The sequence below is a fragment of the Austrofundulus limnaeus genome, unplaced genomic scaffold (genome assembly GCF_001266775.1).
Source record: "Austrofundulus limnaeus strain Quisiro unplaced genomic scaffold, Austrofundulus_limnaeus-1.0 Scaffold478, whole genome shotgun sequence".
Classification (NCBI taxonomy): domain Eukaryota; kingdom Metazoa; phylum Chordata; class Actinopteri; order Cyprinodontiformes; family Rivulidae; genus Austrofundulus; species Austrofundulus limnaeus.
In genome coordinates, this window is record NW_013952880.1 from 306060 (window position 1) to 319434 (window position 13375).

Here is a 13375-nt window from a genome sequence, read left to right on the forward strand (position 1 = left end):
TTTTTTCCGGTCTTCCTGGTCTACCAAGGACCCGGCCCACCTTGACCGGGTAGTCTGGGTCCTCCGGAGGACCTGGCCTGTTGTTTTGGACACTGCAGTAATGCTGCTTATCTGATGCTAACTTCAGCTAACTCTTCTAACGCTGCTGAAGACAAAATTTAAAATCTAAATTCAAAACGTGTTCATAAAAACAACATGGCTGGTAAGTGATGTCCAGCAGTTTGAAATGCAGCTCAAACACTGACTGCATCTGCAGGTTTGATGTGTTGCAGGGAAGCTGTAGCTGCATTGGAGAGCTAACAGTTGCTATTGTCTCATAATGATGACATCATAACGAGCGGAGCACCAACAGCAAAGGCTGTGTTCCATTCCAACGTATCTAAATGTGAACTTCAACATTTAAGGTTTAACTTTTACGTTTAAATTTAAACATTTAGATTTAGGATTTAATATTTAAAAATTAAACATTTAAATTCAACATTTAGTAAAAAAAAAAAAAGAGCTAAATGTAAGAACAGTGAGTTAAATAACAATAAAATGTTATTGGAAAAATTTTAACACTAAAAAAGTGATCTAAATAATGAAAAATGTGTTAGTGAAATCTTTGAACATTTTATGTTACACTTGGCTCCTCAAACATTTACAGATACGACTTAGTGCTGACTCTGGAAGACCACCCTTCTGACAGGGACCTGTGCACAAAACCAGGTTTCATGAGTGGTGCAAAAAAAAACAGATGCAATAATCAATCACTGTTTGTTCAGCACAAAGCCAATGTAAATTGCTGTTGCACTTTAACAACAATTAATGCAGCATTTGCTTTTTCAACAGCAGCGGAAAAACAGAAATCCTTGTTTTAAACTCAGAAATGTTTTTTTTTTCATCTCTGACATTGTTTACAGTTCTTAAATCATGTTTAAAATGACTAAATACAGAGCCAATATTTTATTTCTTTCATTTCTGCTTCTCTTAAAACACAATTTCCAATAAAATTGTTTTCACTTAAACAAAAACAAAACAAAGAAGCAAACCCACCCCAGAAATGAGTTCTTCCTACCTCACAGGTGCAACTCCACAACGATCAAATGTCTGAGCTCAACTCTGCCTGCGTCTCTGCTTATCTGTAGGGCTCATGGTGTGTGTGTGTGTGTGTGTGTGTGTGTGTGTGTGTGTGTGTGTCCATGTTGTTGCTCCTTGTGGGGACCAAACGACTCCAGAGGCTGATTCTGGGTCGGGCTGTGTTTATGGCCAAGGTGTGAATTGAGTTTAGGTTCATTTGAAGGTAAATGGTCAGGGTTAGGATAGACAATTACCTAAAAATGAATGGAAGTCAATGGAAAGTCCCCACAAGGATAGAGAAACGTGTGTGTATGTGTGTGCACGCGAGGATTAAAATAAAATAAATGAACATAATTTGTGAGAAACTCGAAGTTTCAGCAGAAGAATGTGAGAGGAGTGAAGAAAAACTGCCTCTCATGGCTTTTAAATGACTCGTTAAAATTTTGGTTTTATTTGTTTTTATACTCTTACAATGGATTATGAAAATGAAGCATAAATTACAGCAGTGAATTGACTATCTTCCTCTGTATCCTTCTGCACTGGAGCCCCCAGGTGGTCAAAATTCTTCTTAACACCTAAACCAGTACGAGTCTGTTAGGTGTACCTACATGTCAATAATGAATGTCTTCTGAATACTTCATGTAACAACTGACTTTGCAGTATTGATCTGAAGGAATAAATGTTTTGTGGTTCGTTCTCCTCACTGAGTCATTTTCCTCTTAAAGCATTTAAGCTTAATGGGGGTTAAAACAGGATGTCTGATGGACTGGTGATTTGTTTAGGTCTTACTGGTGGTACTGTTTCCAGTAAGCTACATGATCCATTCCAGTTTTACTGTAACTGTTGTGTTTTCAGTAAGAATACTGTAAAATGTATTTTATTGGATCAACACACTACTGATGCTGAGTCCTACAACAGGTTTAAACTGTGTCTTTCTCAAAGTTTTAACTAACATTTAAGATTTTAATAAAGTAAAAATAATTTGTCTGAACAGATTACCAAAACAAACAAAATTTAAAATCAGTTTGTTGAGTACTTTCTTCACAATAATGAACTTTTACTGACGTTTCTTGTCAGACTTTTCCACTTACATAATCTTACATTGAAAACAATGTTGACCTATAAGAAATTCTTTTTATTTTTTTTGGTTTCTTACAAAAAAAAAAATAAAACATGAATTTCAAATGTGGAAATCATGTTTTCACGATAAATTAATACTAAGTACTGTAAGGGAAACACATGTTTTGCACATTTCTCATGAGAATTTGGGACATTTCCATCACCTGCATTTGATCACAGTTGGACACTCGTGGTCTTGTTCAAGAACATTATTCATTTCTGTAAAGGTTTGCTCATGCCTCACAAACATCAGTGCTGTGAAAGAGTCTCAGCCACTACCTTAGTTTGTTCTCAGTGTCTGTAAAGTGAACTGTGTTGAGTTTTTAAAGAGTAACTTACCCCAAAATTAACTTTTTTTAGCTGATAAACTGTCTAGAATGTGTCTAAAATGTTATATAGTACTGTTTCTGTGCNTCGTTTGCTTCATGCTCGTGTTTAGTGGAAAAATGAGAATTGGAAATTGGTTCATTATCCAATTTTTTATTTTGTTTCAAAAAACGAAAAACGGAAAAACAAGTCATTTTTTTGGTATTTTCAGTTTTTGTTTCAAACAAAAAAACAAATGAACGAATGATACACGGATTCAAAACAACAACAAAACACACTGTGCTCCAAATTATTATGCAAATAATATTTTCTCAGATTTTCCAAAATTACCTATATTAATTGAAGTCATTGTAATTTTCCAGTCGTCAACTATTAGAACACAATTGAAAGGTTTATGAACAAACTGCCAATGATAACAGTATATTAAAAAAATAATAAAACACTCAAAATGCCTGCTCCAAATTATTATGCACAGCAGAGTTTTCAACCTTTTCATTTTTATAAAGAACAAAAAATGGTCATTTGTAAAATTATAAGCATTAGCAGGTTGCTACAAACTGAAATCAAACAGTTTTCAAGTCAAAACTTAATTCTAGGTGATATTACATTTGCACATAGGAACCCTTGTTCGAAAGGAGCTTTTGAACTCTCTCGTCCATTGAATTTGTCAGGTTTTGGATGGTATGGTCATCATAGACACTCCTTTTGATGATGCTCCAGAGGTTCTCAATGGGGTTGAGGTCAGTGGAGCATGGGGGCCACACCATAAGTTTGTCCCCTTTTATGCTCATAGCAGCCAGAGATGCAGATGTTTTCGTTGCAGCATGAGACGGTGCATTATCATGCATGAAGACGATCTTGCTGCGGAATGCTTCTTCTTGAACTATGGCAGGAAGTGCAGTTTGAGAAACTCCACATACATTATGGAGGTCATCTTTACCCCGTCAGGGATCCTAGAGGGGCCGACAATCTCTCTCTCCATGATTCCAGCCCAAAACATTACTCCACCTCCTCCTTGTTGGCGCCATAGCCTTGTTCGCATGGGGTGTCCATCAACCAGCCATCCTCCACTTCGTCCATCTGGACCATCGAGCGTTGCACGGCACTCATCGGTGAACAAAACAGTTTTGAAGTCAGTCTTCCTGTATTGTTTGACCTACTGGAGCTGTTTCTGCTTGTGTGCAATGGATAGGGGAGGTCGACAGGATGGCTTAGCACAGCTGCAAACCTCTGAAGGACCCTGCATCTTGTTGTTCGGGGGATGTTGGAGGCACCAGCAGCTTCAAAACTTGTCTGCTGCTATGAAAAAGCATTTTTGCAGCTGCTCTTTTAACCTGACGTAATTGCCTGTTGGAAAGAGTCCTTAATTTTCCCTTATCAGCACGCACACGTGTGCTGTGAATCAGCTACATCCTTCTTGATTGTGCGATGATCACAGTGAAGCGACTTGGCAATGTTGATTGTAGTCATGCTTTAACCTAAACACTCCACAATTTGTTGCTTCTCAGCAGCCGACACATTCGTTTTCTTTCCCATTTTGTCTGAAAATGTAGGCTGCTTAATAATGTGGGACAGCCTTCTTAAGTAGTCTTGCCTTTAATTGGACACACCTGCCAAACTAATTAGCACAGGTGTCTGCAATTGCTTTCAGTGATATAAAGAGCCCTGACACACATCACCATGAGTTTAACTGACAAACCAAACAATTCTTACCTTATCACTCCTAAACACTTTATGCATAATAATTTGGAATACAGTGTAATAGTGTCAAATTATTTACTCGGGTTTTACACTCAGATGAGCTAAATAATAAAACTATGTTGACGACATTTTTTAAAGGGGGTTTTAAGCAAAATCTACTTTTTTTTACCTTTATGTCATGTTATAAAGATACCAGAGTGTTGCTTTGACTCATTCATGCACGTTTGAGAAATCCTTGAATCTTCTGTGGTAGCCATGTGGAGCTGCTTTAACACTTGCTGGTACAAAGCTCCGCCTATTTATACAAAGCTCCTCCCTGGAGCTCAGTCTGCAGCTGAGCTCCTGCCCCACAGAGCACCCCTCCCACACAGCTACAGCAGGAAAAACTTTTTTTTTACAAATCATGATTTCATTGCAAAATGTAGCTAATGATTTATATTTTTTTAGTTTCTTCGCAAAACGTAAAGTTTGGGTAAAGTTCAACTGTATCCTGAGTTGCCATTTTCCAAAAACGATATTGTATAATGTTGCTACTTTTTTACAGCAAGAAACAACTTTCCTACAAAAGGTTGTAAATGGCATGAAGCACTGCTGCGATGACGTGCTGAAGTGGGAGTGTCCGAAACGGTAGGAGGTTCTTAAAGAGACACAGGTCAATTTTGAGGCATTTAGATTATGATGCAAAGTCAAATTTATAGTTAGTTGTTTGTGGTATGGAATTAAACAGTGCCTGGGAAGTACATAACCCCCCACCCCCCGACATATATTTTACACTTGGTTCTGCATGAGTAAAAATCAGGAAAGGGATGTTAGTTTAAGAGCAGAGTAATTGTAATAATGCTGCATTGCGTCAAAAAGCCCAGAATAATGATAAAACTTGACCATGTTGACAGATGGACTCCCTGACATGAGTACAGGCTGGATTTTTAAAGACATAACGGCACAATGAAGTTTGACTGACTTTACCTTGTGCACACGTGAACGCGTTCTCCTGCAGCACGTACCCAGGGAAGCACTCACACCGGTAGGAGCCAGGTGTGTTGACGCATCTGTGGTGGCAGATGTCCGCATATATCAGGCATTCGTCCATGTCCTCCACTTCAACAGGAGCTTCCACGGCGTTCTCTCCATCCCCCACCGCTCCGATGGAGAAGGCTTCTTTAGGGTAGGGGCTGTCTGAGACTACACAGCAAAGGAAAAATGGCTGTTAAAAAGTTCGGCTTTGTCTTTTGCGCTTTCTTCCACAAGGCTGAGCAAACAAAGTACACCACGTCCCTGAGCAAGTTATCCTTCAATCATTCATGTAATGACTTCTTACTAAAGGGCAAAAAACACATTAAATATATGAAGAGGGTAAAGGTTTCATGGCCTGAAAAATGGATTCCAACAATCGTCCCCAAAGAGATGTTCCTTATCGCTCCTCAGCCACAGGGCATAACGGCCCCTAAAAATATTTCAACGAGACGTGAGCCAAGTTTTCTTTTAGCTTCTCGAAGCCAAACCAAGTGAGCGATACACAACTTCCAATAAAAAGGAGCTGTGTGCAATGCCCAGCAGGCAGGCAGACACTAGATCTCTAAGAATTACAATAGAAGGGTGAATGAGGCTGTTCAGAGTACCATTTTTCAGTGGGCTGGGGGGAAGGACCTTCCTCCAGGTCTTCTTTCCAAACTGCAAATTTAAAATAAATTGATCACCTTTTGTTTAAATCTTTCCCTGGGAGTTTGTTTGAATTTGTAGGAGCCAAGTACTTGTGTAAAGAATATCTTTATACCAAATATACACGTGCATATTTAAAAACAGTTTCACATTTTGGACAGAAAACATTATAATATTACACCGATTAGTTAATCTAGCCACATTTTTGTGAGTTTAAAGTGGTTGTTAAATTTTGTACACAGATACGATACAGCAAAGAATTACAAAACTAAAAAATACCAGAATATTATTGGAATATGCAGACTTAATTTAATCTGTTTTTATGCATTTCTTTCATTAATTTTCAAGTACAGACATGCACATACTCTGGCATCCGTCAGGAGGTGTCGCAGCAACTTGTGTACCGCTAATTCCCACGGCCCTGAATCCCTCCAAACTCTCTATGGAGAAAAATTAGTCTCACAATCTTCAGACTGAAGTCTGAAGGAGGTCACGTTCCATAGCAGTTCAGAGGCGAAGAAAAAATAAAAGTTCAGAGGTGACCTGTTGTGCACAAAGGAAGTCATCACACGCAGCGGGCTTTGTTTGAGGAAGTAGCCACACATGCTACATTTGTTAGCTGATGTGATTCTGAAGTTCTTGTGCGATCACAACCAATTAAATTATTATCTAATCGGCTTTAGGTCCAACATTCACATTTAATCTTGCCTCTTGATGGATTTGCCGGCACAGCATTTTATTTTTGGAGCTGAGCTTCGAGCGGAAGGTAAAATAAACAGAGTATTGATTCCAACGTGCTAGTATTGGCACGGTCCAAAGCTAATTTAGCATCATCTGTTGCTGTAAAATTTCAGTCATCCAGGACATGTGAAATGAAAAGAACAAGGACGAAGCAGTTAAGGCCTGAACACACTCCTTCCGAAGCCGAGTGGGTGATACACGGTCACGTGGTTGTTCGGCTTTCGTTTTCACACACACCTTTCGTAGCCCCTTAGACACACAACGCCGAGCTCCTTGGAAACATCTCACACAGCAGCTTACATCACTGCATGGAGTTTCTTCCCACTGGAGTCTACAGTGAGGAAATTACTGTATTTATTCATGTATAATACTAGAAATTTAACCCTAAAAATCATCCATAAAGTAGGGGGCTAGTATTATACACGGGTTATTGGTGATTAGATTTTTTTATGCTTTTTAAGCTCAAAAATTATGATTGTATTATACTTGAGATCGTATTATACATAAATAAATACTGTAGTTCTGAGACTCATCACCCGACGTTATTTGTGCACAAATGTCGCGGTTAAAGCTTCACAGTTTTATCCTCTGAGCACAACATCTGGTTTATCTCCATCCATGATTTTCAAGCCATTTGACTAACTTGATAAATCGCTGCTTCCTGGCAGTGTACAGTAGTCGACTCTGGAAGAGTCTTTTTTTGGGAAATGAGTGGTTGAAGCAAAATGCAGCATCTGAGCACTTTCAGCACAAACACTCCCATAAGCTTCTTACCAATCACACAATAAGTTCTAAAGCTGAGGGGGGTAAAAAGTTCTGTCGACAGGTTGTGACAAAAGGGGCAGCCGAGTCAGTGCTGAGAACATGGGTGAGGTAATTTTTGTCACGAAACTGCGACAATCCAAGCCGATTTCGGCAGTTTGGAGGGAGTGTGAAGTGGGCTTAATGCTACGTTCACAAGAACCCGTTTTGAGCGGCAGGAGCGGCCGATTCACATGCAAAGTCTATGGAGGACTCGCCTCTAGGGGTCGTGCGTGTCGTCACGTACGTTTTGGGCGGCGTGCAAGGAAGGCGGAAGGGGCGCAGAGCGTTTTCTGTGCATGCGGTGCTGCGGAAGCCGCCGCCAGAGTTCAAATATCTGAACTTTACGCAGCTCGACGCGTCTCCCACTGAAAACTGAAACAGACGGACTGGAGATCTTTACCTGAAATCGACCGTGTGCAGTTGGATTTTCTGGCAGGAAATATCAGCACTGATGTGAATCAGCTGCTCTGGACCAAAAAAAGAAAAAAAAAGTCAGTCAGCTGGCAGCTTCTGGAGTGACGAAACTAACCGAACAAATCACCTCTAAATCATCTGGTGAGTTAATTATCTGCTGTGCGCAACGTTCGCTTGCTTTTTAGTTAAAAAAAAAATCGAAGCCATTTTCTTTTATTTTATCTTTATTTCACCCGCCGAGGACACGCTCCTCCCACACCTCGCTGCTGCCACTGCTTGTTCTGGTCTGAACACTAGTGCGTTCTTCGGTCTGAAAATAGTGCGTCCAACGAGAGACGTTTTGCGCTTTTAGGCCGCTCAAAACGCGTTCGGTGTGAACGTCGCATTAGACCTCTGTTCTGCAGCTGAAGATAAGCAGAGTTCAGTGCTTGAAACTCCCATCAGGTTGGTAACATTATGCATTCTTGGATCGATCCGATCCGCTCACTTCCACCTCAGTGACGTTACATAAGTCAGATGAAATTAAACGTTATCTTTCTGCGTCAATCACCTTGTAACACATCTGACAAGTTGCATAAGGGCCAAACACAACCAAATTTGAGCCACTTTTTCCTGCAGTGTAAATGTAGTCTTAAAAGAAACGATTTCTTTTTGTTTGTTGGGGGTGGGGGATGTAGTTGTTTGTTTGCTTTGAAAACCCTTGATCTAATCATTTAACCTTAAAATAACATTTTTTGTGATGACTGTATATTTGAAGTAAACTACTCAAAGTAATAAACTTCTGATTTTTTAAATCTTGTGTGCACGCTCAGATCGTGAGATTAATTTATCTCCATACTTCCCCTTTGTGCATTAGTATTTATACCTTTTCTCGGAGGTGGGGTGGAGTCCAGAGCAGGCCTCTCTCTGACGACGTGCCTCCCCTCCTCCTCTCCCCCACAGCAGGTCAAAAAGACATGTTGGCAGTGGAAACCCATGTGCCGGTGGGCTTCACAGCGAAGGCCCGCTTTCAGGAACTGCAGTCCAAGAGAGCAGCAGCCACAGCACTCCTGCAGGTCAAACAAACAGTGTTGGATGATGGTTGTTTGTATTTAAAGCAAACAGCATTTTATGGAAAATAAGACTTACTTTTAACCACTGCAGCTCTGTGATCAGTGTGATCAATGCTGCAATTATTCTGTTTGAATTCTCTGAAGTCAAAACTAGAAAATTACCACCTTTTGAACTGAAGGTTCATCATGGCAGTTAAAAAAATCTGCAGGTTGAATCCTTCCGACTGCAAAAAAAATCCTATTTTTTCTCTCAGCACTTGTTAAATGATCTGTGTTCACTACAAAACTAGCTCACCCCTCTGCATTCTCCAAATATCTTTTGACCCAAGTGTGTTCCTGGGTTTTTCTTTCCTGCCAGCTCAGTGACCTTCATAAATACTTGCACGTACAATATATCTTGTATTACATGCACAGACAGCTGGTATAAGTGTGTTAGAAGGGATAAGCTCTCCCTGGTGTTTGCAATAAAAATGTTAAAAACAAAAATATTGTATCACATTTTATGAAATTTTCAACAAAACTGGTGCCAAACAGCCTGGAGAAAATCCCAGAGTCTTTCTAATAGGCTAACTTTTCACAGCCCTGTTGATTTAATGTCCTTCCTGGTGCACAATGATTGACAGATATCTTGTCCCGCCCCATTGGTTTGCTGCTCATTGGGGCTAATTTAGTTCAGCCTAATGAGGGTGGACGTACAATTATGTGTAACGGGTATCAAGCATGTAGTTTGGTATAGACTGAGTTGATGCGATGAAGAGCAAGATTAACATAAACAAGGTGGATTATTTAATTTTTCAAGCCTTTTCCTTCATGTCTTTGGAGGAAAACTGGAAGTGAAGAGGCTCTGGGCGGATAGACCAAAGGATATTCCTATCCAGCAAATGGAAAAGCGGCTAAATCAAAGTGTTTCTGTGACCAGGTTTCAGCAGAAGAACTAACAGCAAGTGTAGCTAAATCTTTTTCCTTGTTTCCGTGTTCGCTGTTTGGATATGGTAAAGGCTCAGACTTTTCTGTGTGGAGTTTTTATGTTCTCCCTGTGCATACATGGGTTTTCTTTGGGTACTTTCTTCCACAAACCAAAAACGTTAGGTTGACTGGAGATTCTAAACTGCCCTTAGGTGTGAGCGTAAGTGCCTGGTTTGTCTCCGTGTCCAGTGTGTCCCCCACCTCTTGTCCAATCACCTCTGAAGGTAAGTTTGTACTCCCAGCATTACTCCAGTGAGTATTTATAAACAGATGGATGCATAAATGTGATCCAGGCGGTGCTAATTGGACTATCTGTGGGAGCCATAATAACGTTTTATCGACCACTGCTGCTGTTTTACTTCATCAGTTATCAGTTTATGTTTAAAAAATGAATTGACGCTTGACGTTTCTATTTGCTGAGGTCTGCATCGAAGATAATGAAGTTTGAAGGACTGGAAATCCTCAAGAGTAATATATGTGCTAAATTAAAAAGAATAATGATGTGCTGAAGAAGAAAGGCATCACAACAGTGAGACTCTGTGGAAATCCAGAGGTGCAGACTAATTGTAGAGGGGCAGTGGTTACGCTGGGTTACATGTCACATAATGATCTGTGCTTCCAGTCACTTTTCGAAGAAAATCTAGTAAATTTCTACATTGTTCTGACTTTAATTTGTGGAGAAGAACTCTAAAAGGTTTTGGTTTTGTCACTGGAAACCAATGGTGCAATTATTGTCCAAACTTCCTTCCTTAGAAAACAGTTAAATGAGGAAATTGTTGGTTAGTTTCTGAGCCTGAAGTAGTGTCTATAGTCTGTAAATGAATCTGCATTAAATGAATTAAAATGAAATGCAATATTATAGCAGAGGTTAAGTTGTAATACTTTTCTGTGGCCACTTAAAACACAAATGTAAATGAAACCAGTGTTCCTTGAAGGAATGCACATCGCTCGCCTTCTTCATGCCAGAGTTTAAGATCATCTTTGAGATGAGTTGTAGCCATTATGATAAAACCTTGAAAATAATACTGTGCACAGTTCCATGTATAATGTCACAGAGTACACAACATGAATCACTCAGCTACAAATTATGTATATGTATGAGAGGAAAACTGTTAACTAGACAGAGCTTCAGACATGTTTCTGTTAGCCCAAGAGGATTATCTGTGGTGGATTGTCATAGGTTCAGTGACACCTTTCTGCAACTATCTTTAAAGTCTTTAAGATATTTTATGAGCAGACAGGGGTGTATTCACACTTGACACATTTGGACCACTTTAAACCAAAGGACTTTTCTGGTATGAAAACACCCAAAGAGAGTAGATTCCAACAGTTCATGCTAAAGTTTTAAACAAAGATCTTGAGCCGTGAAAGACCATGCCAAATTTGAGCTCAATATCTATTAAAGTGGGTTGGCTCTAAATGTTAATCAGTTGTACATGAAAAACCAATGAATAAGATTCCTAAAAGTTTCATTAAAATTCATTCAGTGATTCATGAGATATTTTGCTAATAAACAGACCGATTCAGTTGCAAAAAATTACCGGCCAAAATATCAAGCAAACACCTCGTACAATCTGGGATAAAAAAAATAAGTCAATATCTGTAAATTGTTAGAATCTGTGACTTTTGTTACTGTATTAATACAGTACTTGTTAAAATTTGTGCCCTTTGGTTATTTTTTTGAAGACTGCGTTTTGAATGATGAGTATTTCTGTGCAGTGTGTGTTCTGCCACGCCCACCTGGTCCCACTCAGTCTGTGCACAGGTGTTTGTACTTTGCTAATGAGCCCTGACACTTTATATACTTTGGGTGTTGATTGTCCAGCATTACAGTCTTCTATTTTGCAGATAATCTGTTGATTCAGACTCTGTAGCTGTCTTTTCTTTTGCAGTAAGCTTATGTTAGATTTTCTAGTTTTGCTGCCACGATAGATCCACCACCCTAATGTGTTTTATCTTTTGTCCTAAAGTGTAAAAACAGTAATAAATGTTAACATTCGCTATATAATTCTGGCTATATGTCACCTCCACTGGCCAGAAAAGGCCCCCTTCAACAAAATCCAAGTGGCCCACGGAAAACAAAATTTCCAGATTTGCCCTGACGTTCAGAACTGCGTCTGTGAGCTCTTGTTGTGATACTTGCCTGATAGGAATTCATCCCACATTTCCTGTCTGTGTCCTCCTCACACACACTTCCTGCTCGGGCTGCATTCATTCCCGCCGAGCACTGGCTTTCCTTCAGAGAACCCAAGCAGCACTGTTGTTGGGCAGTCCTGTCAGAGACGGACACACACACACAGTAAATTAACAACACACCTTTGCACAAGTGTTGCCGCAGGACTGCAAGTCAAAGGTGAAATTAAAAATGCTAGTTTTAATTAAGGTCCTGAAGATGAAGTGTGATTAATCTTGCAAGAAAATCAGTTTTGTTTTATTAATCAGGGTAACCAGTTTCTGTTATTAGATTTCTGCACGTGGGCAACATAATGAGCTCACCAGCAAACGGAGTGGCGGTCTTTAGCGGGTGGCTCCATGTTGTTGCAGTGGCCTTTAACAGAAGCCCACTTCTCTCCGGTCTCACAGCAGCTCCTCACCAGCTCTCTGACTGACACTGGAACGAAACAAACACTCAAACCTGAATGTCACCTTTTCATTGCAGCCGGTGTTTTAGAATAATACAGTTAACAAATATAAAACCAAGAGTTCAGCTCTTATTTATTATGTGGGTATTTCTGACAACACTAACATGCAGTCAGTTTAGCCATTTTGATTTCCTCATTTACCTCTGTAATTTAAAATCTATGGAATAAAAACAGTGCTTGCTCTGACAAATTTTTTCCCTCGTCTGTCCTTGTGTGGTTTTTAGTTTTTCTGTTAAGAGGTGCACCTCCTCATGATGTCTTCATGAAGATGATCCTTGCTCTGTGCAGGGTCTGTGACAGCATGACCCAGAGATCCTGTTCTCCTTTGTTTGTTATGTTCTGTCTTCTTCTGAATGGGTGTTCTGAACTGTAATTTCATTGTGCTCTGTACGATGACAATAAAAGTCTAATCTAATCTAATCTAATCTAATCTAATCTAATTAAGTTTTAAAAAATAAAACACTGTCACTGGAAAAAGAAATGATGACATTGAAAAACTTGTGATGATACTTCCATTTTACTCTGTAGCTTTTTATCACAAAGTTGTCAACACTATTGCAGAGTTTTTTTTTTTTTGTTACGTAGTCACTGCAAGCTGTCATCATTTCTACATTAGGGGGCGGGGTTAAACGGAAAGCTCCTTCACGAACCTCCGGTTCCCTTTCAGTCAATTCACTCGGTACAACATCATGTATGTATGGGAACCACGCTCCTGCGTGTCCTGGCTGAAGCCACCTCTAATCACGCCTTTAGGCAGGTGACGTGATGACGACAGATGTCAGGCTCCGCCTGCACATATAAATAAGCCGACGAAGAGGAGGAGGCCTCCCAGTTTCATCTGGACCCCCACCAAGGAGGGGAAGACGTGCTGGATATCGGCCTGGATATTCA

General features: G+C 39.9%; 1 protein-coding gene across 3 annotated transcripts in view; it reads right to left on the reverse strand.

The window, feature by feature from the left end:
• The window catches only part of fbln2 (fibulin 2), a 47385-nt gene that overhangs the window by 19318 nt on the left and 14692 nt on the right, over positions 1-13375 (reverse strand). For all 3 annotated transcript variants that reach the window (XM_014025480.1, XM_014025481.1, XM_014025479.1), the window contains exons 3-6: positions 12339-12453; positions 11986-12115; positions 8690-8873; positions 5173-5388 (exon numbers count right to left, since the gene is read on the reverse strand). In XM_014025480.1, the coding sequence (XP_013880934.1) occupies positions 5173-5388; positions 8690-8873; positions 11986-12115; positions 12339-12453 (645 nt within the window). The remainder of the gene's footprint in view (positions 1-5172; positions 5389-8689; positions 8874-11985; positions 12116-12338; positions 12454-13375) is intronic.